The 23,171-nt window shown below is 57.1% G+C and overlaps 1 protein-coding gene across 2 annotated transcripts in view; it reads right to left on the bottom strand.

The window, feature by feature from the left end:
• The window catches only part of PPP2R2C (protein phosphatase 2 regulatory subunit Bgamma), a 134,127-nt gene that overhangs the window by 25,262 nt on the left and 85,694 nt on the right, over nucleotides 1–23,171 (bottom strand). For both annotated transcript variants that reach the window (XM_027600554.2, XM_027600555.2), the window contains exons 4-6: nucleotides 22,309–22,421; nucleotides 16,904–17,081; nucleotides 1,051–1,215 (exon numbers count right to left, since the gene is read on the bottom strand). In XM_027600554.2, coding sequence (XP_027456355.1) covers nucleotides 1,051–1,215; nucleotides 16,904–17,081; nucleotides 22,309–22,421 — 456 coding nt within the window. The remainder of the gene's footprint in view (nucleotides 1–1,050; nucleotides 1,216–16,903; nucleotides 17,082–22,308; nucleotides 22,422–23,171) is intronic.

Below are 23,171 nucleotides of genomic sequence, written 5' to 3'. Positions count from 1 at the left end.
GGGTTGGCAGCCGCAGAGGGTCCTGAGCCCGAGTCCCTGCGAGCCGGCTGACAGCCACCCTCTTGGACTGCCCAGGGAAACCAGGCCCCCCAGGGGAAAAGAGTGATGCTGTCCCTCCCAACAGGCCTCGATAAAACCGCCTCCAGGGACCTACTGGTCATTAATTCATTCAATCACTCAACAAGTGCTTATTTCCAGACACCGTCGTAGGTACTGGGGTAGATACAGAGATGAACCAAAGTCCCCACCCTCTTGCCACTGCAAGGTCACCCAGGGAGGACACCACGGCCTGACCTCCTGATCCTCTGCCTTCGGGGGCCTCTGGGGAACCCAGCACCAAGCAGCCCGGCCTGGAGGTGAGAGCCCCAACCGGAGCATCCCAGAGTCCTGGGTTCAAGTTCTGCCTCGCCACTTGTCACTTTGGGTGACCTTGGACCCGTCCCTGGAGCCTCGGTTTCCTGTTCCGTTCAGGACTCCGTCAGAGCTCGTGTGAGGAGGAGATGATGTGGGTGAGAGCTGTCTGGGTGACTGGCTCAGCACATCCAGTGAGTGGGAGCTGTTGTGTGGTCACGGGGGTTGTCTTATCGTGTTCCCTGGACCTCGTTCAGGCATCCCCCTCCCTGGCTGGCCCTTTGGCGGGTTCCAGCAGGAGGAAGTGACCTCGTGGAGTTCACAGGCTGCTGGGGGAGATACCCCAACCTATAGAAAGTTCTTCAGGGTGCAGCCAGTCTGAGAGAGGGGCACAGAGAAGGGGCTTGAACCAATGTGGGGATCAGGGAAGGCTTCCTGGAGGAAGTGACTGCTAAGGAGGAAGCCCCCTCCTTAGCTTCTGGCTCCCTGACCCTTCTTTTAGCTGTCTGGTCCCCGGAAGCTGGGCAGTATCTGTCTGGGGACCTGGGGGGCAGTGGGTGGCCAGACCAGCTTCCCCTGCCCCAGCCGGTAAAGCACATGCCTGCACCACTCCCACCCGCCCCAGGGCACCAGCACCGGGACGGGCGCTGCTCTGCCGTCCCCACTCTGCGCCGGGTCCCGGCTGGCGTGGACACTTACGTTTGGAGTGCTTGTCACACAGGGCGGCTGCACGCATGTCGCAGAGACGCAGGGAGCCCTTGCTACTGCTGTAGACAAAGAGGTTGCAATGGTGGGGGTGAAACTCTGACGCCGTGATCACCTCCGTGAGGTCCTCCATATTGGCCGGCTTGATGTCCACGATGTCTGGCCCCGTCAAGGAAAGGGCAGAGAAGGGAGGACACCCTCGCTGCTCTGCCTTCCCACCTACCCTGCATCTGAGCTGCATCTCCATCCCCGAGACCCCTGGACAAAGCCCCAGATGGTCTCTGAGCTGCAGACCGGCATGTCCAGCCACCCGCTGGTTGCCCCGTCTGGGTGCCGTCCGCTGTCCCTGCAGCCTCCCCACCCCAACCTATGCCCTCTCCCCAGCCAGCACCCACCAGCTGCCCAGCCTCCCCTCCACCCCCCACACCAGGTGCCAAGCAGAAGGCAAGGAGCTTTTGAGTGCCTAGTACATGCTGGACTCTTGGTGAACAATTTCAGTCAGTCCGTGAGTTGTGCCCGGAGCTGAGTGTGCGGGGAGCCCCACCCCGGCACCCACTCCCCTTCTGTCCACAGCATCAAGATTCTCCTTTGGGGAAAAGGTTCTCTGCCTTTCTGGGTTCTCCGCTCTCATCTGTGCCTTCCACTCAGTCACAATCACCATGAGCAAGGGGCACGTGGCCTCTGAGGTACCAGCAGAGGGACTCCAGGCTTGAGACGCGGGGCGCGCTGGGGGCAGCTCTGACCTCTCTGCTGGCCTGGGTGGGGTGCAGAGGAGGGGTGTGTACGTGCTGCTGGGACAAGGGAAACCCGGAGCTTGCGGGTGGGCCAGACCGGAGGGAGAGACCCAGCAATGCCTTTTGAATCCCGAATCAGGATGGAAGCCATGAGCCTTGGACGATTAAACATGGGAGCCAATAAATCCATTTTCTGTTTAAGATCAAGAATTCTGTTGCTTGCAAAGAAAGTATCCCTGACAGATACTCTAGAGCCCAGAGAGGGTAAGCAACTTGTCCAGGATGGCTCAGCAGCAAGTAGTAAGTCTGCGTTCCATTCCATTGCTTGTAGCCTAAAGCAGCAAATCCGAACCCCGTGGTGTAGCATTCAAAGCCTGGCATAGCCCCTCTCTACCTCTCCAGCTTCAGATCCAACTAGTCGCTGGGCCCTAAAGGCGCTTTCCTCTCTGACAGCGACACCCTGGCCTCTGGTCTCCCCGGCCCTGTGTGAGGCTCTGCCCAACCTACCCCTCTGGCTGAAATACCCTCTCCTCCCTCTGCATCTGTGTGGGGGTCCTGGAGTCAGAGTCTGGGCTTTGAATCCCATCTCTATCACCTCTTGCCCGTGCGATCGAGGGGAAGTTCCCTAGCTCTTCGTGCCTCTGTTTCCTCATCTGTAAAATGGGCCAACAGTTCTAACACAGTCTTGCTGTGAAAACTAGGAGAGGCCAAGGCCCTTGTTCACTGCTTGACACACCGCAGAGCTCAGTGACTATCAGGGACATTACTGCTTTTTGTTATCTGGAAAATACTGATTGAAACTCTGAGCCTCGCCTGCCATCAGTCCTTCCTCCCCCTCCCACCACCGCCTCAATAAAGGGGCATTTTGTGACTTTCGTAAACAGGAGAGTTTATAAAACGTCACAAAAAAATGTTGAATCTGGACGCCTGGGTGGCTCAGTCGTTAAGCGTCTGCCTTCGGCTCAGGTCGTGATCCCAGGGTCCTGGGATCGAGCCCCGCATCGGGCTCCCTGCTCGGCGGGAAGCCTGCTTCTCCCTCTGCCTCTGCCTCTGCCCGCAGCTCCCCCTGCTTGTACTCTGTTTCTCTCTCTCTGTCAAGAAATAAACAAAATCTTTAAAAAAAAATGTTCACTCTGAGTGACCAGGGGCACCAAGGAGGGTCTGTGCGCTCATGCTCAAATATTGCTTCTGGAAGCACCTCCTTAACCAGAAACTTAGAATCACATAAAAATATAGAGAGGAGGAAGAAGGAGCCTGAGCTGGTTTCCCAGGAAACTGCGGTTTTCTGGGACGATAAGAAGCAGAGATTAAATCTTGAAAAATGAGACTGAACAGTAAGAGAGAAAAAGCCAAGACTTCTGTGCTGCTAATTCCATCCCTGTCCTTCAGGGGCTAAGCGCCTACAGACGCCTGCTTGGGAACCCTTCCATTTCTCCCTCAACTTAAATTGGTGTCCGGGGAAAGTGTGCGGCCGTTTATGAAATGCCACGCACAGGAGCACAGCACCCGTTTGATGCTCTGCACCAGAGGAACTAAATCCTCTCTGCAGAACTCGAGCCACGAAGCCCAAGGAAGCGTGGGGGGCACAGAAGGGCCCAGGCCTCAGGGAACACAGGTCGGCTTGGAGACCAGTGTGCCATGTATTCGGGGACACGTGTTTACACCGTGTTTCGTCGGGCTACAACTCCGAGGGAAGCAGGCCTCCGTGGGATAAGGTGGAAACTCCGGCTTCCCTTCCGGGAGAGGTGGGGGGACCTGCCCACGGGCCCCACGGAATTCAGGGCAACCGCGCCCTTATTGCTTTTTCCGAAGGGAGGGCAGAAGTGACAGGCACCGCGCGTCATTCCCAGGCTGAAGCTTTGAGAGCCAGCACGTGGCGCGCCGTGACACCTTCCCCTCTGCTGTGGGACCCGTGCCTCAGGTCCCCCTGGGCTGTTTCAAGCCTCAGACCTTCCAATCCTCTGTTTCTGCCCATAACTTACCCTCCCGACCCACTCAGCGTCCAAACCCTCTTCACCGTCTCACATCGGGATGTTCTAGAACGCAGCTCAACGGAGAAGGATCAGAGGTGTGACGTATGAGCCCCGATCGCTCTGCCTCCAAGACCAAAACTCGTACACACCCAAACACAACCGTTGTTCTGTTTCTGTCATTCGTCCTGAGTCTCGGGCAGGAGCTCAGTCACTGGCCGCCCACATTTACTCAGCGTTTGGCCCGTGGAGACGGAGGCTGATGCTCATGAAAATCTGTTCACCAAGAGGGGAAGCCTGGGAAGCTGTGCACACTGGTGTTCAAGAAGGGAGCGCAGTGCGGGTGGGGGCTCAGAAGCCTCCTCCCCCGGCCCCCACATGCTGCTCCGAGACCCACGAGGGGTCCAAGGCCAAGCGAATGGGGTGTGGCCTCTTCGCTGAAGTCCAGAGTGCACGCTTCCTGCGACCCCATCATGCTTAACCCCTCCCGACCGCCTCATGACAACACTCATTAGAAATACGTACGAGGCGTGACGGCTTTTAGAAGTCCACGGGTGTCAGTGACGTCTGCAGCCCTCTGCAGCGAGCAGGCCCGAACTGGTGACACAGAGGGGCCAAGGGCGTGGCACGTGGACTGAGAATCCTGTGTGTGGGCTCGGGAGACAGAGCCTCCCATACCAGGGTCCCGCTGACAGCCGAGGACCACAGTTCTTACAGCTCAAGCATCACTCAGGAAATCTCTTGCTGTTTCAAACAAAGGACTCTGGATACAGGGGGTGCTGGGGAAAGATGGATGGGTAACACTTCCACGGGACCCCAGTGGAGGAAGACACAACCACAGTCACAGCCAATGTGCTGGGGCCCCTGCAGGGCAAGGGCTCCCTGAGGCGGAGCAGGCAGTCTCGCACCTCTGAATCCCAGGGTGCAGAGCCATGCCCGCGCCCCACGGGACAGTATCCTTCAGGGCACGGCCACCCAGCCTCTTCCCACGGCAGCCTCTCTAAGACCTCCTGCTCGGCTCACTACAGGACCAGCCCTGCACCTGCTACCTGGCTCCTCGTGGGTGCAGGTGGGTACAGAGGGGGCCTGTCCCTGTCAAATTCCCTTCATCACATCATAAAGCCGGGCCTGAAGGCAGACTACTCACAAGGGAGGCAGGTTCAGAAGAAGACTCCATAGTGTGATAATTGCACCCCACACCGATGCTGCAAACACACCTCCTAGACTCACACCCATGTGGCCTTGTGCACATGGACCGGGAGATATTTGGTCCAACTGGGACCATACGTGGTGGCTTTGACTTTGGCAGGACCCGTCCTGGGCGAGAAGCTGGGGGCCCTAGGCTGAGCACGTGGTGTTCACTCTCTCTGGAATGCTCAGTGTTGCATGCAAACGTCATTCCCGTTCCTCAAGACTCAGTATCCCCCATTTGCAAAATGAGGGTTTGGGCATGATCCCGGAGCACACTTTCATTTGGAGACCTGACCCCCGGGTGGCCTCTCCCCCGTTTCATGGTCAGCTGCATAAATCCCACTTGTACATGGTGGAGCTTTATGAGGTTCAAGGCAAACTGGCCTGGGAACGAGTGTAATTGGACTCATCTACAAGCCCCCCACCCCCCCTCCCCCTGCAAAGCTGCATGAATTATTCATGTGCTGTTTTCCATCTAATTGTTCTCCCCCTGTCTGATGAGCTTTCCTTTAACCTTTGGTCACACCCTGGCAACTAAGTTTGACAACCAGGAAGGTGAAGAAAGGAGCAGGTCACGCAGGGAGGAGGAGGAGAGGGGAACTCGCTCGGTGCCACGCCCCTCGATGAGCACAAGGGCTTTCTCCAGAGCAGCAGGTTGAATGGTGGCCCCCAGTACATGTCCACAACCTAAGCCCCGAAACTGTGAATGTGGCCGCATTGAGAAAAAGAGTCCTTGTAGATATAATGAAGGATCTTAAGAGGCGGCCATCCAGGAGGCCATCCCCGGGAGCCTCCAGAGGGAGCACAGCCCTGCCAGCATTAACTTCTGGCCCCCAGAACCGGTGCGGATTTCTGTCGTAAGCCACCCAGCTTGTGGACATTTGTTCCAGCATCTGTGGGAAACTCAGACACCGGCTTGCTTCTGGGAGCTGGGCAGCAGTGGCCTAGCTGTTCACTAGTACCATAGTGCTTACTGGTTGGCTGCCCACCTCCCCAGTGAGGGCAGGGACCTGTCCACCTGCGCCGCTGCTGCACCTTCGATGTCTGGAGCAGCGCCCAGCACGTGGCAGGTGCTTCGCAGAACAGCTGCCGAAGTCAGTGAACCCACCAGCCCGTCGGGGGCCCTCGGACCCGGGCCGGGGGAGCACGGGGAGTGTCCCACCCATCTCAAGGGGAAGAAGGCCTTAAAGCAGAGGCGAAGCGCAGGCTCAGGGAGACACCAGGCCAGGGGGGCGGGGGAGGCGGTCCTTGAGGGGGGACTGTCACTGACTAGGGCCATGAAAAGAGCCACCACTCTCTGGTGCACAGGGAGCACTGCAGCGCCACACAAATGCTCGAGAGCGCTGCAGAAACCGGGAAGCACGCTGGGCACGGGTTTCTGCGGGGTTCTCAGGAAGGTCGCATTCCCCCACAGCGCCCTCCTTAGGTCCCCACTGCATTCTGCTCACAGACTGGCTAGCACTCAGCTTTCCAGGGGGCGAATACAGGTTGACCTGTCGGCTTTGCTCCTCTGAGTGCGGGCAAAGTCCTGTTCCTGTCTCTACACCTAACTCCAGCCCAGGACCAGCTATGCCCCGTGGGCTGGCCATGAGCCCACTACTTCCCAGCTGTGCCACGTTCAAACCTCTCCACCCGAGTGATGCGTACCCCATCCTGTGGCTGAGGACATGGAGGCTCAGCAAAGAGGAGCCGCCCTCTCGGGACCGACTAAGTTGGTTTCCAGAGTTGGCAATACATCCCTGTGATAGGGGCAAAGCAGAGCAGGGGTGAGAAGTGCAAACTTCGGGCCGGGAGGGGTGCAGTCCCCTGAAGCGCTGGGGTCTAGTGGAGGTCTCGGGCTCCTTGCAGCTTTTGGCTCCTACCCTACATCATACAATGAATCCCTTTTCCTTCAGGGTCCTAGTGTGAATCGGTGTATTGCTCTAGACCCAGGGCAGGCAAATGTGTGTAAAAGGCCAGAGAGAGCATCTTATTAGGCTTAGCAGGCTGTAGAATCTCACCTCGACTACTCAGTTCTGCTGCTCTATTGTAAAGCGGGTACAGACAGCATGGGAGTGAACGGCAGTGGCTGAGCGCCCTTAAAGTAGGAACAGGTGTCTTTGGCCCCCAGGGCTGTACTTTGCTGGCCGCGGGCTGAGGACTGCAGTCTTGCTTTTCTAACAGTAACTTCCCTTCTTGACCCCATGCAGGACTCGTGTGTGACAGAGCCCCACGGGCCTGGCTTCTCCCGCAGCAGGAGGATGTCCTCTGGAGCCTAGCTGTGCCCTGCGAGCTCCAGCCCTTGCCTGGGGGAGTCAGCAAAGCTCAGAAACAGGCATTTGTCCCCACCTAGAGCAAAGTCTGAGGCTGTTGCTGTCAAGGACACTGCAATGTACTCCAGGCGGGCCTTCTGCAGCGTCATCAGGTTTGCAGAGATTTTTATAGAAACTCCTTCACCGCCTGCTGCCAAAGGCAAGGCCTGATGGCCAGAAGCCAGCCAGGATCACATCGGTCCCCGGGCCGCAACACCACGACGCCCCACTCGGAGGGCCCCTGAAACGTCGGGGAGAAGATCACTGCACCTCCAGTGGCCCTCGTTCCTCTGAGCTTCACCTCTGAGCCTCGTCTCCCCTATGTGAATGGGGGGTGGGCACAGATGCAAAGGGCCATCACTCATCCACGGCCAAATCTCCCCCCGCCCCGGCCATTAAGATCAGTCAGGCACATGAAATGAACAAACATCACTGGTTTGTTCGGGAAGGAGCTCAAGGGAGAAATGGGTATGGAAACCATCCCATAAACATCAGAGAAGTACACAAATATTAACTAACATCAGGCTTTAGGGGCAGCACGACAAATGACTCTATAAAGACACAGCAACTGAGGTTGGAGACACAGTCAAACCTTCAGAGAGCTGTTGAGGGCAGCCCCCGACCCTGCACCTGCGGGCCAGACACCTCACACCCCTGCGGGAAGGACCACCCACCCTCCACTCCCACAAAGGAGGAGAGGGAGGCCAGGGCCGCCCAGTGACATGCCCAGGGCCACGTGTGGGGCACCGCAGAGCAAGGATAGATCCTGGCTTCCTAACTCCCAGCAGGTGCTCCTCCCTGCGCCCCCCTGTTCGGGAGGGAGTATGTCTCCACACGCTATGCAACCCCACGAGCAAGGCGGCTGGGGCACACTGGACTGGCTGGCGACCCCGCAAGGGGGCTGCTAAGAGCGTGGGTGGGGGGAGTTCAGTGAGGAGAAGGATGCAGCCTTGGGCTCCATTGATTTAACTGAGCAAAGCGTGGTTTATCTAGATGTCTCGGCAGGAACATGCTCTCAGGATGGGGGAGGCGGTTACCATGGTGATCGAGCAGCCACCAAGGGAGGATGGAGGCAGCTCTGCCAAGGACCAGCCACGAGAAGCTGCTCCCACGGGCTCTCCAGGGACACTGGAGAAGGCCTCCTGCACACGGAGGCAGTCTTGTTGGGGAACAGCCAGCAAAGCTGCTTTTTTTCAGCCAGTTTTCTCCAAAAGATGACCTGGCTACAACGATGAGCTAGAAGCACTCTGGCCAAACCGTGTCAAATCCTGTAAGGCTCCTGGCAACCTCAGCCTCTGCATGAATTTGCTATGGGCTGCCACAGCACGGGCGGCTTAAACAATGAATTATTCTCTCCCTGTTCTGGAGGCTGGAAGTTCAAGTCCAAGGTGTCAGAAGGCTGGTTTCTTTGAGGCTTCTCTCTGTGGGGTGTAGATGGTCCTCTTCTCCCCATGTCCTCACATGCTCTTCCCTCTGTGTTCCCCTAACCTCCTCTTCTTGTAAGGACATCAGTCATATGAGATTAGGACTCACCCTGATGGATTCCTGTTAGCTTAATCCCCTCTTTAAAGACCAAATACAGTCGCATTTGAGATCCTGGGGTTAGGATTTTAACATACGAATTTCGGTGGGACACAATTCAGCCCCTAACAACCGCCTTCCCTTCTCTGCTCAGAACCTTACTATGATGGTACAATCTTGCTCAGAGAGAGGAGCCCAATCACTGGGGCCACGGGGGGCCATTCCGTGTGACCGCTCACACACAAGCCCACTGAAGCCCTCGTCGGTCTTCTCCATGTGGTGAGCCAGTCTACACATCTCTTCCCCAAGCCGGCTTAGGCAATTCCCAAGTACCGAGCCAGGGAAGAGAGCACTCAGTTTGGAGTCACAAAGACCGGGGCTTGATAGTCCAGTCCCACTGTACACAGTTGTGTGACCCCCTGGACAACTTCTCCACCTCCCTGCACCCCCTTTTCTCCTCTGTAGAATGGATTGATAACATCTGCTTTACAGGACTCTGATGGGGATTTAATGAGATGACATTAAGTCAAAGGCCCTAGCAATTAAAAGTAAATAAAATGACTTAGACATATGATTTTTTAATAATTTTTAAAAAGCACACAGTTAGTACTTTTAGCAATAATTAAAGTTTGCTAAATCAGAATCAGAGTCTCTCTCTTCCTCTTGAAAAACAGGAAATTAAGCAGATTGCCCACAGTGCAATGTATGCCCCTCCTCCCCAAGAAAACAAGGACTTGAGGGTGTGTGCTGAAATGCGTGCCTTCTTTGGCTCCTAAGAGCTGGGGGAGAAACTCCAGACAGGACAGAGCCGGACGCACACCCGGGTGGCTGCCTTTTCGTGGCCACTGAGAAAGGGCAAACCAGAGCCCGTCCCGATCTCCCCTCCCAGGCCTTCCAGCCCAGCAGTGAAACCAGAGAGGCCCACGATGCTGCTCCAAGAGAGACACACAGGGTGCACAGGACGGGATTTGGGGGGAAGCCCGGAGCTGATCTGGAGAGTCCAGGAGGCAGAAGCATTAAGCAGAGGAATGAGAAGAGTAGGAGTTATCCATGTGAAGGGGGGTATGTAAGGCTGAGGAGCTGCAACAGGACAGGCAGCCGGAGCCCCAGTGGGGAGAGAGCGGGAGACAGGCCTCCGGACAGGGTCAAGGGCAGAGGAGTTTAATCAGGAGCGTGTCTCAGAAATGCCACGGAGGCCTGTCAGGAGGGATCAGAAGCACAGGAGAGGCGCACGTTCCCACCATCAGAGGACGTGCAGGGAACACACAGCTGCCACCGCCCGTGCACGCGGCCGCCTGTGTCACCTGTCACCTATGTCACCCAACGATCCCCGCTCTGCCCTGCAGTGGGGTGAAAAGCACCCACTCTCCCTTAGGGTCTAAAAGTAGAGCCAGGAAACATCATTGTACTGATGGGGCTGGACAGGCCACGGGCAAGTGCACCCACTTCTCAGAGCTCATCGCCGCACCACCCACAAAACAGAGGGAATGACAGCACCAGGAGGCGAGCCGCGTAAGGGGCGGAGATAGAATGACAGCGGCTGCTGCGGGGGCTATCGCTCTCCTCACTGCGAAGCAGTGCGGGGCGGCGCGTGCGTGGTGTGCGCGGTGGTGGGGAAGAGGACCCGCCGCGCTGGCTGCCCACGGGGTCAGCACCACGGACAGCTGCACGAGCACTCAGCTCCCCCCGGAAGCCCAGTCTTGCCAAGCCCCCCAAAGCAGGGGTGTGCTGGCAAGAGCCTAACCACATGCTTTCTGGGTGGACACTGATTTTGGGGGATTCAGACTCAGGGTCTTTCTGAGCAGATGTTCCTGTTCCTTCTCTGTAGAGTGGTCCTACTCGGAGGATGGAACAGGGCAGCCTGTAGGGTGCCTGACAGCAGGTCAGGGCCAGTGTGGGTTGTGTTGACAGCCCATCAGGCCCTGTGCCCCCTGGCGCTTCCACCTCCTAGCCCACAGCACAGTCCTCAGCCAGTCCCCTCCTTTGCTCCCCACGCCCAGCCCCCAGGCGGCCGAGTGGGGACCAAGGTTTGGAGCCTCTGCCCCTAACCGCCACACTATCCCACTTGGCTTCAGGACCTGTTCCATAAACGGCAATTAGAAATTTGCTCCAGACGGAGGCTTGGTGCGATGCCAGCTTCCACCATGAGAAATTGCTCAGGGGGGAGAAAAATCAACCGAACCATCTTCACAGTTCTCCGAGTGCTAAAAATAAAGCAGAGGCCCATCGGCTGAGACCCTCCGTGCAATCTGTTACCTTTAAGAGGCATCGAGCTCCAGAAAAATCACTCGGAGCTGCCTAACTGTCTCCAATGTTGGTATTACAGGACGTGACAGGTTGTTTAAACAGATGCGGACACAGCACCAGGGAGAGAAACAGGCTTCAATAATCAGACGACGCAGCGATTCTGAGAGCCAGCCTCAAAGACCTGAGGAGCTGCTGTTTAGGAGGGGAACACTGGCCACCTGCTGGGCCCGATGACTGCCAGGCCTTTTACGAGCATGATTTCATTATTCCTTACAAATATCCTTAGGACGAGGAATTTGGCCCATTTTACACTGGTAGAAATTGGTGGCCAATGAGGTAACACGATGAATCTGAGCACAAGTCTGCCAGACCCCAGAGCCCAGACTGCTGCTCGTTCGCGCCCAGCGTCTCTGAGTCCCCCGGAGCCCAGACTTACAAGGAGGTGTCTACCTCCTAAGACCACATGGAGACTGGAATTCCTCAATCAAAGTCGTCACAGACAACCATTCCTAAGCACTTACTATGTGCTGGGCCCTGCATTATGTATGGGGACAGAGAGGGCTCAGACGGGGTGTACCTCATCTCAAGGGTTTCACCAGAAAACAGGTTGAGGAGGAAAGCCCAGTATGACCAGGGAGTGTGGGCTCTGACAGCCCAGGAGGCACATAGAGTGGACAGAGCAGAGGTGACCATGTGAAGGGGGCTGTGAGCGATGCTTATGGGCAAAGGCGAGCCAGCCAGGCTATGAGAAGGAGAAAGAATGATCCAGGGGAGGAACAGCAGGAGACAGATCATCCCCTTCCCTTAACTCCCCCCCAATAACATGAAGAGAAACCCAACGGCCTGAAGGTATGAGCAGGCCTGATGCACAGGAGCCTGGGGAGGCGTGCAGGGGCCTGTCACTGTGAGCCCCAGGGCATTGCTGAGGGATTCGGACTTTCTCCAGAAGCTGACGGAGAGCCACTGAGAGCTTTAAGCTGGGGCCCGACGTGGTCAGACCAGAGGTCCTGATGAGCCGCTCTGTGCAGGGCCGGCTGGCTGGGCAGTGTGGGATCCAGGCAACGGGCCAGGCAGGAACGGTCTGGCTCCAGCAGGGCCTTTGGCAGGGATAGAGAGGTAGGCAGGATCCCAGAGCCATCCGGGGGGAGGAAGGAAAGGGTTTGGCACCTCCTTCCATCTTGGGGGTAAGGGAGAGGAAAGAGGTGCCTGGCACACACAGAGGCTCCGTGAGCTCTGGGCTCCCTGCCTCTCTGCGCAGATCGGCCAAGTCTCAAATTAGCAGTGCAGAGGTCCTCTGAGTCCACTTGCTCATTGTCAGTTCGTGCTGGTCAAGACAATGCCCACCTTCTCTCCTTTATTAAGATGGCTTTCCTTTCTCTCAAAACCTTTGCTAGAGATCAATTCTGCTTAAGTGGAAAGTGTTACAAGAAGGTAGTAACTCCCGCACGAAACTTCCAGTGGCTCAGACTGAACAGCAGCGCCCGCCGGGGCAAGTCAAGACACCGGAGGGCAAGCGTTAAAGGAAGGTGAAGCCCCAGGCCCAGAACCCCCAGCCACGTGCTTGCACAAAAGGGGTCTGCTGACTCGGAGCACTTCCCCAGCTCGGCAGGCCTTGCCGGCCTCCTCCCACGTTGGAAATGAAACGCCTTTTCCAGTTTCTCGGCTGCACAGGACCCGGCAGCCCGCAGTCCCGACACCTTCCCGGCAAGGAGGCTGGCTCCGCGGGGCGGGTGCCGGTCTCTGCGTGGGGCCCCTGTGTCTCGTCATGCTGATGGCCGAGCAGCAGTGGGCCCTGGGGACTGCCACGTGCAGCATGGTTCCCTGACGAACTGGTCTCAGCAGGGAGGTCTCCATAACCACCACACGCCCCTGGAGACTCCCCTCCACCCCTTCCGTCTGCCTACTGGGTATTCACTTTCCACAGGCAGGGGCTGCCTGCAGCCCAGCTCGGCCCCCATCAGCGATCTGCAGCACCCCCACGCCTCGACCTCAAGACACAGGTCGTCTTTGCATTTTGATCAACTACCAATTCACCTGCACAAAATTAAGAGGCAGCACACATGTTTAACACGGGGTTAGGTGGCAGGACTGGCAGTCAGGGGAGACTCCCGGGGTTCCAGGGGGAACCCCCCCCATGACTGACGCTCCTCTCTCGTCACTAGCCATCTCCTCACCCGGCCTAGATTCAGGCACCATCAGCCCCGTGTCTGCTCATTCACTGGGCAAAACCCCCACCCTAGCTCCCGTTCCACCTAGCCCACACCTGCAGCCCCGCCGATAAACAGGGCCGGAAAAAATGCACACCACTGGGCTTGGTGGTCTCGCTGCACTTGTCAGCTGCTTGCATGCTGGGTATGGTACTTGTTTATTATATTAATGGCTTATTGTCGGTTAGCTCCAGGAAGGCAGGGGTATTTGTCTATCAAATTCTAATAGAGCCTGGCATACAGTAGGTACTCAATAAATACAGTGGTGAATGGCATGTTCCCCAGCATGTGGACAGGGCACAAAGTGTGTTTAAATGGGGCAGGGAGGCACAGCTGATAATAAGGACTCAGGAGGACTGTGCCTGCAATTCTGCGGTGGATCAACCCTCTTTTCTTATTCACGACTAACCTGTTCCAATGCCCCGTGGCCACCTCAGTCTGAAACACAGTTATGATACGGCCCACTGCCCCACTACTCGACTGCCTCCTGCCCCCGGCCAAGCCCCTGCCTGCCCATCACTGCCTCTCCCTGGATCCCCTCACTGGGCCCCTGGCCCCCAGGCTTGCCTGCTGGAATCCAGCCCACCCAGGACACACACACACAGCCCTCCCACCATCCTCGCCCACCACGCCCACCCAGGCCCTGCTCACAGCAAGGGTGCACGGCCCGGAGGCCCCCACGGGCAGGGCTGAGTTTCTTTCATTGTCCCTGTTTTCCCCGGGGCTCAGCATGGGCCCGGGTCAGAAGAGGCACCAGGAATCAATGGCTGAATGACAGGGAACACTATCCCTTACACACTTGCAGGCTTTGCAGTTGACAAAGGGCGAGCGCATTCACAGTGTTGCCGAGTCCTTACAGTAGCCCAGCAGTGTCAGTCTGACAGGGGGTGTGTCCCCAGCCTGGGGTCCTGCGACAAGGAAGCCGGGGCTCCGGGAGGGTGGCCGCAGGGGGCGGCCCAAGAGCTTGGCAAACGGCCTGGGGCCAGGCCACGGAGGCCCAAGGGCGAGTCCCAGCTCTGTCGCTGTCAGCCAGCCCCAGAGTCTCCCCAAACCTCCATTTCTGCATCTGCAAAATGGGGTGATAACGCGCCACTGCATCTAGCTTTCGTGCCAACACGAAGGTCAAGTGAGACAGTGAATGGTCTGCACGCCGCCCGGTGCCGTGAGCAAGCGCTGAGGACGGCCTGCGGCGGTCCCACGAGTCCTGTGCCCACCCCGTGTGCAGACCTGGGGCTCCCATGTGACCCATTTTGTTCTGCTAGGAAGCTGGTCAACACCTCCAACTTCGCAGCGGATGTCTGGCTGTGCGGTTCACCACGGGGGCCCCCAACTGCTGGGGCAGTGCCTGCCTTTCCTGAGGGAACCCCCACGCTGACCCCCTCCAGCACCCTTGACTCAGGCCAACCCTAACCCTAACTCTGGCCAGTCAGAGCACTGCATCTCCGCCACAGTCACGGGTTTAGAGGTGCCCCTGAGGCCCCATCATAGCCCATGGGGTGCCATCTGAGGGCTTGGTGGGACAGTTCACAGAAAGCTGGTCTCTTTCCTCTTGGGCTTTATTCTGGGAAGGCAGGGCATGTGCTGCTGGCCCCAATTTGCCACCATGGGGCACCTGAGACAAGCCAGAGCAGACCGCGGACGCAAGAAGCAGAGAGAACCATCTAATGACATTGTTTCAGCCCCTGAATCCAGCTGAGCCTGAAGCCTTCTCATGGTCCGTAAGTCAGTAAATGCCCATGTTTTGACTGAGCCAGCAGGGATGAGGCATTCTAAGCCTTGCAACCAAAGGAGTCTTGACCAACTGAAGCCCTGAGCACTGGGGACAAGGGTGGGGCCCACTGGGCTTCCAGCCTGAATGGTCAGGCAGATGCTCAGCCCAGCCCTCTCCACCAAGCCAAATCTGAGCTTCCATTCCTTCCGAGCAGCTCCAGCCTCAGCCCCTCCTTGAACCCTTGTGACCACCCCAATCCGCTTCCACCCTCCTGGCTCAGAGCACTCTGCTCCTTTGGGGCAGGAAGGAGACAGATGCTTCTGCTTTCTGACATGCAGAGCACCAGCTCTGTGCTGGGTGCATCTGGGAGGGGCTCACTGAATGTGCACACTGCAGTCCAAGCCAGGAGCGGTCAGTGAGGCTCACAGGGATCCAGTTACTCACCAAGGTCAGTGAGCTTAGGGGGCAGAGCGAGACTCCCACAGAGGCTCACACTGACCGCCAAGCCCCAGGTCTGCCCCCCACCCTCCTGCTGGGCTCAGGGAACAGCCTATGCTTGCTCTCTGCTTCTCCGAGCCCCCTTTCTCCCCGTTCCCGAGGTCTCTCTGCCCAGTGGACCCCGGCCAGCCCCTGGTTCTTGGCCCGCAGAAGCCATTTGCTACCCTCTGTCTCTCCTTCAAACCCTCCAGACTGCTCCTTCCTGCTCCCACACCCCCTCCCGGCCAGCCCTGGCTTCGGCGCTGGGGGATACAACCCACTCCTGAGGGGTAAGGCGGCAGCAGTAGCAGGTCCAACCCTCCGTGTTAGGAGCTTCTCGCCACAGGAGCTGCCCAGCACCCCGCACAGAGGGGACACTCGGCTTGCACAACACTCTGGGCGGTGGGGGGGCTCCTACCCTGTTCCATTGCACATCTTGGAGGCAGACTTCACAAAGAGCAGTTGCACATAAAGGTTGGAAATGGGGAGTCGGGGGCTGCGGGGGGACCTGGATCGGACACTTGTTAGGTGTGAGCTTTGAGCAGATTAACTTGGGCTCCCTGTGACTCAGTTTCCTCATCTGTACAGGAGGTCATGAGAGCACCTACCTCCTGGGTTGTCTTGAGGGTGATATGAGTTAACACAAACACATGCTGAGGTCAGGCGCAGAGCCACACTGTGTAGGATTATTATTATTGGCCTGCAAATAGCGACATGGGAGCAACCTGGCTGCTTTGTCCACTGCGGCCCCTCCCAGGCCCAAGCTTGCGTACCAAGTTCTTTCTTCACCAGTCAGCAGGGCCTGGAGTCCATCCTACTGCCCCTGGCTTGCCTAGACAGAGGGGACCGCCAGGCAGGGCCCCCCTTTGACCCCATCCAACTGGGCTTCTGACACCTCGACTGTCACCCTAAGCCCTGGGTGGCACCCCAAGGCTGTTCATCACACACTGAGGCCCCTGCCTCAGGCCACAGGGAAGAGGGTCCAGAGCCTCGGGCTGACTCTCCGGTGGGTCAGCCATCCCTCCTCCAGGAGGGCAGACCCCAGGACTCTATCTCCTCTGCAGTCCCCGAATGACAGGGAACACAGCCACCCGGAGAAGGCAAGGGGTCAAATATAACCCTCGGCAGCCACGGATTTAAAGTTTTCATAAACCTGGGGCGCCTGGGTGGCTCAGTCGTTAGGCGTCTGCCTTCGGCTTGGGTCATTATCCCAGGGTCCTGGGATCGAGCCCCGCATCGGGCTCCCTGCTCCGTGGGAAGCCTGCTTCTCCCTCTCCCACTCCCCCTGCTTGTGTTCCCTCTCTCGCTATCTCTCTGTCAAATAAATAAATAAAATCTTTTTTAAAAAAGTAAAGTTTTCATAAACCGGCTCATCAGGATTCCAAATCTGGGCCTCCCTCACTGAAGAAGTTGAACAAACGCAGAGCCAAGCCAACCACCCCCACCCGGAAGCCCCCTGCCCCAGGAGGTGGCAGGTGCCCGCAGTGGGAAAGGATACTGAAGCTCCTATCAGTGATAGCCAGGTGCCAGAGATTGATGCGCAGGTCGTCCGCCGACATGTACGTCTCGCAGTCGCTGTTGACGGAGATGGAGTTGATGTGGTAGGTGTGGCCGTTGGCGAAGACCCTCCGTGGGCTCACCTCCACCATCAGATCCATGGGCTTCAGCACGGGCACCTGTGGAGGAGGGGGCGGTCTGCAGGATGATGAGGTGTCGGAGGGGGAGTGGAGGGGGGCAGGTGCCCAAGGCAGGAAATGGCATGCCAGGGCTGCATGATCAAAACCGGAGGCTGGGAATGTGCCAGTGGGCAACCATCCTGCATGTGTTGGAAATAAGCAGCGCCACGTGGCCAACATCCATCACCTGCCAGCCCTGCAGGAAAGCTTGGCCTCCTGGGATTGGTTCTGAGCCTGCTGTGTGACTTTGAATAAGTGGCCGAACCCTCTGCACCCCAATTTCCTCACCTCTAAAATGGAACGAGAAGATACCGTGGCAGCACCCACCAATTCTCCACCTTTTGTTCCCTTGTCACAAGGAAGTGCCTGCTCACGCAAGAACTACACTTCCCAGCTGCCCTTGCAGTTGGGTGTGGCCATGTGACTGGTTCTGACCAATAGGATGTGAACACAGTGACTCGGGGCTCTTGAGAGCCAAGGCTGTTGAGAGGCGGGTGTGCCTTCTCTACCCACTTTCCCCTTCCAGGCTGGAAGATGAGGACCCAAGCTTTAGGACTGAAGGCCTGTGGGAGGGAAGGAGGCTGCGTCCCTGCTGGAGAGTCATGTGTCCACCAGGAACGCCAACCCTGGACCTTTCCACGAGTGAGGAATACATTTCTGTGTGTTGCGCCCTGCAATGCTGGGGTTATTTGTTACAGTTGCTGGTGTTAGCCTAACTCACACAAACTCCCACCAGAGAGGAGTCCCTGGGACAGCATCAGGTCCTGAGCCTTTGCTTCTCTCCACACGCTCTGCCTGGAACGTTCACCCCCTTTGAACTCCTAGTTATACTGACTCTTCCTGCAAGGGCTAGAAGCAACAGCCCCTCGGACACGCGGCCTGCCCCAGGAGTGGGGTCCCAGAGCCTGCTCACCCCCAGCACACTGCACACATCTGTATCAAGGCTCCTAGCATATGCTGTGCTGTGTATCGGGCACAAGGCCCCACCCCAGGAAACTGTGAGGTCTTTGAAGCTACAGGGATGGGTAGACAGACAGACAAGGCTTCAGCAGTCTCTCCCAGGCCTGGCCCAGACTCGATGCTCAGGAAATGGGGACTGGCATGGCCATCCTGTCCTGGGTGGGAAGACTGGATGCCAAGATGACCCCGACGTGTCGAAGTCCCAGAGTCAGGAAATGCAGAGCCAGGGGTGACTGCCTCGTCGGGGCAACTTGGTAGAAAGACAGACCCCTGAAACCCTACTGCCCTGCCACCACTAGGGTTACCCTCACTGGGGACCTCACCTCTCTGGGCCTCAGTTTCCGTATCTGTGAAGAGGGATATGCTGGCCCCTGCTCAGGGCTTCCGTGAGGATCCCACGAGTTCATGTAGGTCAAGTGCACTTAGAATGGCACCCCGCACATGGCGAGTTCTCAGTCTGTGCTAGCGCCCGACTTCCTCCTTAGAAGATGATGGGAGGAGGGACAGGCCTCACACAGCCACACGGGTTTCAGCGTGGGCCCAGGGGACCCTGCCGCAGGGGACATGGGAACTGCATCCAGGAGAGGCAGCTCAACCGGCCTCCGAGTGAGGAAGAGCTCGGGGTCCTGGTGTCGGGCTGTGCAAACTTGTCGGCTAACTGCACGGCTCCTGGGCCTGGAGCGGCAGTTACCAGGTAGAGTCGTGGGAATCCAAGCCCAACTGGGTGCAGTGCACACTGGGGCAGACGGGCTGCTTGCCATCAGGTGGGCGAGAAAGACAATAAACCGATACAGAAGTGAGTATGTGTGTGCGTGTGTGTGTGTGTGTGTGTGTGTGTGTGTGAGAGAGAGAGAGAGAGAGAGAGAGAGAGAGATTCACATAGCAACAGGTGCTATTTGGAAAAATAAAAGGTACAGGGCCTCGGTGAGAGGGTTGCAGGGGTGGTGCCAGGTAAGAAGGGTAACCAAGAGGGGACGTAGGAGCAGGGCTGATGTGGGCCGTGTGGATCAGACTCAGGTTGACGTGGGACCCGAGAATCTCCTCCCAGCGGACCTCCCCTGATTGCACCTCATTCTTAGGCTGGGCCAGGGGCTCCCTGGAGTGGCCACAGTCTGTCACAGCCCCGGCCACATGACGAGGCTGCTGTCTTGTCCCTGCAGTGGCTGGGAATGGTTAGGGGCACACTGTGTCTCCTCGTGTTCATCTCTGTATGGCTGGTGCTCAGTTCAGGGCCCCACACAGAAAGGTCCCCAGGGGAATGAGTGAGTGAATAAATGAATGGGTTTTGTCCCTTGAGCTCCTCAGGGACCTCTGAGATGGAAGGTGATAGCTTTGGTGCTGCAGCTGGGGTGGGTGAGCACTAAATGTTCCTTCTCATGCACAGCACCAGGGGACCCAGTGTGAGCATGTGTCAGTGCGTGTGCATGTGCACTCATGAATATGGGTGTGTGCGTGTGAGTGTGCATGTGTGTGAGCATAAGTGTGCGTGTATGCAACATCAGTGTGCATGCCTGCCTGGCTCTGGGCCAGTCTTGTGTTGCTGGCTCTGTGCCTGAGCTTCTAGACTCTCTGCCTGAGATGAGAGCGGATGGTGTGCCAGGGCCTCCGCCCTGCCCATGTCCCCCTGTGTCAGATATTCTAGGTCAGCTCCCAATCTCCCCTTCTCTTTCCTCAAGGCACAGCTGCCCCAGGGTCCCCTGCACTCTCCCAAGTCACACCTGTTCCTGGAGAAGATCAGAGCATCACTGGCTTAAGCCAAGTCTTGGATCTCAGTCTGCCTCCCCTCCTTCTGGCAACATCGCTTCCCCGCCTGGCAGCCTTGGCCTACAGCCAGGGCTCCAGCCACTCACTGCCATCCCCAAACCATATTTCGAAGTTATTAAAAGAACAAAGGAGAGGAAGAGTGAAAATAAATATGCCCTGAAGGTTTGGGTGTCTCATGAATAAAACATTTCCCCTCCCCCAACACTTCTAGAAGCCACAGTCTAGTCAAGGTGAGAGGCAGGAAGGCAGACACCTAAACCCTAAGGACAGAACATTGTGGGACACACAAGGCTAGACTGCAGTGAGGGTTTTTATCTGGCTTGTGTAGAAATGGCTTTACAAAGGAGAAGGCTACTAGGGTTTTAAAGGATGAATAGGAGTTCACCAAATCAACAAGATGGAGTGACTCCCTGTCTGTTTCCTTGGGGGGGAGGCGGGGGCTGGGCACTCAGCCTGACCTGCCCACCTCCGAAACCCAGGGATCTAGCATGGGGCCCAGTGCAGAGCAGCCTGTTGGTAAATAACAGCGCCAGCCTCCAGTGGGAACGGCTCAGATTCGGTAAAGAGCTGCACACGGCTGGGTGGCCTGGGTGACATGGGAGGAGACAAGGAAGAGGCAAGAGGAGGAAGGACCCAGATGCCCCCATTCTTTCTCCCTTTCTCCTCCTCCAGGCTTGGCGGATGGTTAAGGGCCATCTGGGGACGTGAGTGAGATACAGAGCAAAGTCTCAGATGCTGGGAGGGAAATAAACGGATTCCCACGGGCCACCCCATCAAGAGGTGATAATTGCATCCTTCCCACCAGATGAAAGCCTCATAAACTTCCTGGGGGCTGGGAGGGGGTATGGGGGGGCCACATCACTCCCATTACTCAATGCGGAAGCTAACTGGCCTCCTGGCTTTCTCAGAATTTATTTGCACAATTTGCCTGTCATTTAGCAGCTGAGATGTTTAAACATTTATTTCCCCATCTCGGGAACAACACTGATTACCGTTTCATATTTACAACGATTTGCTGGATGGGTAGTGAGCACGTACGCTAAGCTATTTCAGGGCAAGTGAGTCCTCACCCCCATTTTCTTGGTGAGGAAACGGAGGCACGGGGCAGGGCCCTGCCTACAGCCACCTGACAAGTGGCACGTGGATCTGGGAGCCATCGGGGAGCCCGGGGGAGGCACCAACACCCTCACGCCAGGCCTCGCCACTGCCCCCCCACCACCAGGTGGCACACACACACATAGTTGTGAGTTGGCCCCCCTCTCCCAGGAGGACAGGCAGTCCATGCGATGTGACCCAGCCTTTCCAAATTGGCTAGAATATGGAAACTGGGGCTGAAGGGAGCAGTACCTCTGATGCTCACTCATGGGACTCAGGCTACCTCCTCGGAGCCAGGCCAGGCCCAGGAGCAGGGGGCACTAAGACTCAGACCCAATCCCTCCCCCAGGCTCTGTTTCACCGAGGTCTCCCTATGCCCAGAGCAGGGCTGGGCACAGGGCAGGTACTCAGTAAGTGTGAACAAATAAATCCAAATTAGCTGTGCACCAGCATCCCCTTCAACAGACACAAGCAGAGCGCCCACTATATTCCAGGCTCGGTTCTGGAAGCCAGGGACGGGCGTGGTGGCCTTGCTATGCTCCCTGCCCTGCTGGAGAAGGGTAGGGACAGACGGTCACGGAGTCTTCCAGCAGGACACCAGTGACCACCCCCACAGCTCCCCGGGGCGGCTGGGACCTCATCCCCACTTCATGGAGGAGACTGGGAGGCTGACTCTGGAGCCAGATTTCCTTGGGTTTGGATCCCGGCTCTCACTTCAGCTATAAAATGGGGTTGATAATCATGTGCCCCCTTTACAGGACTTCGGTGAGGACTGAGGTACTATAGGCCGAGTGCTTGGAAGACACATGCTGGCCACGGGAAGTGCTTATGCTCATTCCAGATCAGGAGTTGGTGGAGGCTCGTGGAGGTTGAGAGCCTCGTCCCTGTGCCTGAGGCAGGACTGGAACCCAGATCCTTGGACTCCAGAACTCTCTCTGCCATGTCTCACAGCCTCTCCCTGAAAGAGTTCTTTTGCCTTTTCACCATGTGGGGAGGAGAGTGTGCTTCGGCAAGACCCTGCAGCTTCACCTTCCCGGCCTCTTTTCCGGCTGAGCCTCTGTCCAGGCAGCGAGAATCACCCGTTCCAGGCCTCTCTCGGACCCTCGGCAAAGGGTTTGGAATCCACAAAGTTCGGCCCCCCAGTTCTCCCGGACATGCATCACCCTGCCTCACCCCCACATCACTTCTGGGAGAAAGAGGACCGCCTCTGCTTTGCTCACAAGGAGCCCAAGGCTAGAGGCAGGGAAAAGCTCACGGCCACCCCACAAGGAAGCAGCCCAGCCAGGACCCGAACCCGGCTCTGGCTCAAATCTCAAAGGCCCTTGAAGTGCTAAATAAAGGCTCACCGTTTCACAAAAGAAGTCTACATGGCTTCCCGCTTGCCAGAACCTTCCACGTTCCACCTTACCTGCAGTGACGTCACCGTGGACAGGTCCTTAAGCTTTCCTTCTTCATCCTTTAGGTTATATCCCTCAGGCCTTTTATCTCGTTCAGTAATCTTCCATAATTTGATAGTTTTATCTTTCAAAACAGAGCAAACAAACGAGAGGCATGATTAACACCAGCACAGAGCACAGTCCACGAGACAGGGGTGTACCATGCTGGGAATTCCTTGACGGTAGCCTGCTCTTGTACACGCGGGTTCCTGCTCCTTCTATGCACACACGCCATGCCTGCGGGGTACCTGCCCTCATCCGCTGGCTCCTCACAACTGCTGGGTCAAAAGGGAAGGCACCTGCAAGGGCAGCTAGCGAACTCTCTGAACCCACTCCCAGAAAGAGTGTACAGATGTAGCGTTCTACTTTTGAAGCCCTGCAGGGGTAGACAAAAAGAGGGTAACCTGCTCGCTCTTTCTGAGCAGCATCGGGCCTATCCGGGGGGCAGCTTCCCAGTGGCCGCACTTCTCTGGCCTCCTGCCACGAACATCAGAAGAGGAACCTCACGGCGTGATGGTTCATCTTCTATGTCAGTGTGGCAAAGCCAAGCCACCCAGATATTTGGCCAAACATAGGTGCACGTTGCTGTGATGGTATTTTTTTTTTTTAATGGCATTAACACTTACATCCACAGAGTGCTGGGCTGAGGCTCTATTTGTTGTTGCAAAACTCTAATGCTCTTGCTGCCTGAGTCGCGGAAGCCCATACAGACACAGGAGCCAGAAACTCAGAGTAGTTTGGAAAGCTGAGCCCCCCACATGGAGAGCAGCTGTTCTGAAAAGTCCCACAGCCCTGTGATGCGCTTTATGGGAATGAGAAATAAACTGTTGTTAAA

This window comes from Zalophus californianus, chromosome 2 (genome assembly GCF_009762305.2).
Source record: "Zalophus californianus isolate mZalCal1 chromosome 2, mZalCal1.pri.v2, whole genome shotgun sequence".
Taxonomy (NCBI): domain Eukaryota; kingdom Metazoa; phylum Chordata; class Mammalia; order Carnivora; family Otariidae; genus Zalophus; species Zalophus californianus.
The sequence above is the reverse complement of the archived record's forward strand: the minus strand, read 5'-3'. Positions and strand labels throughout refer to the sequence as shown.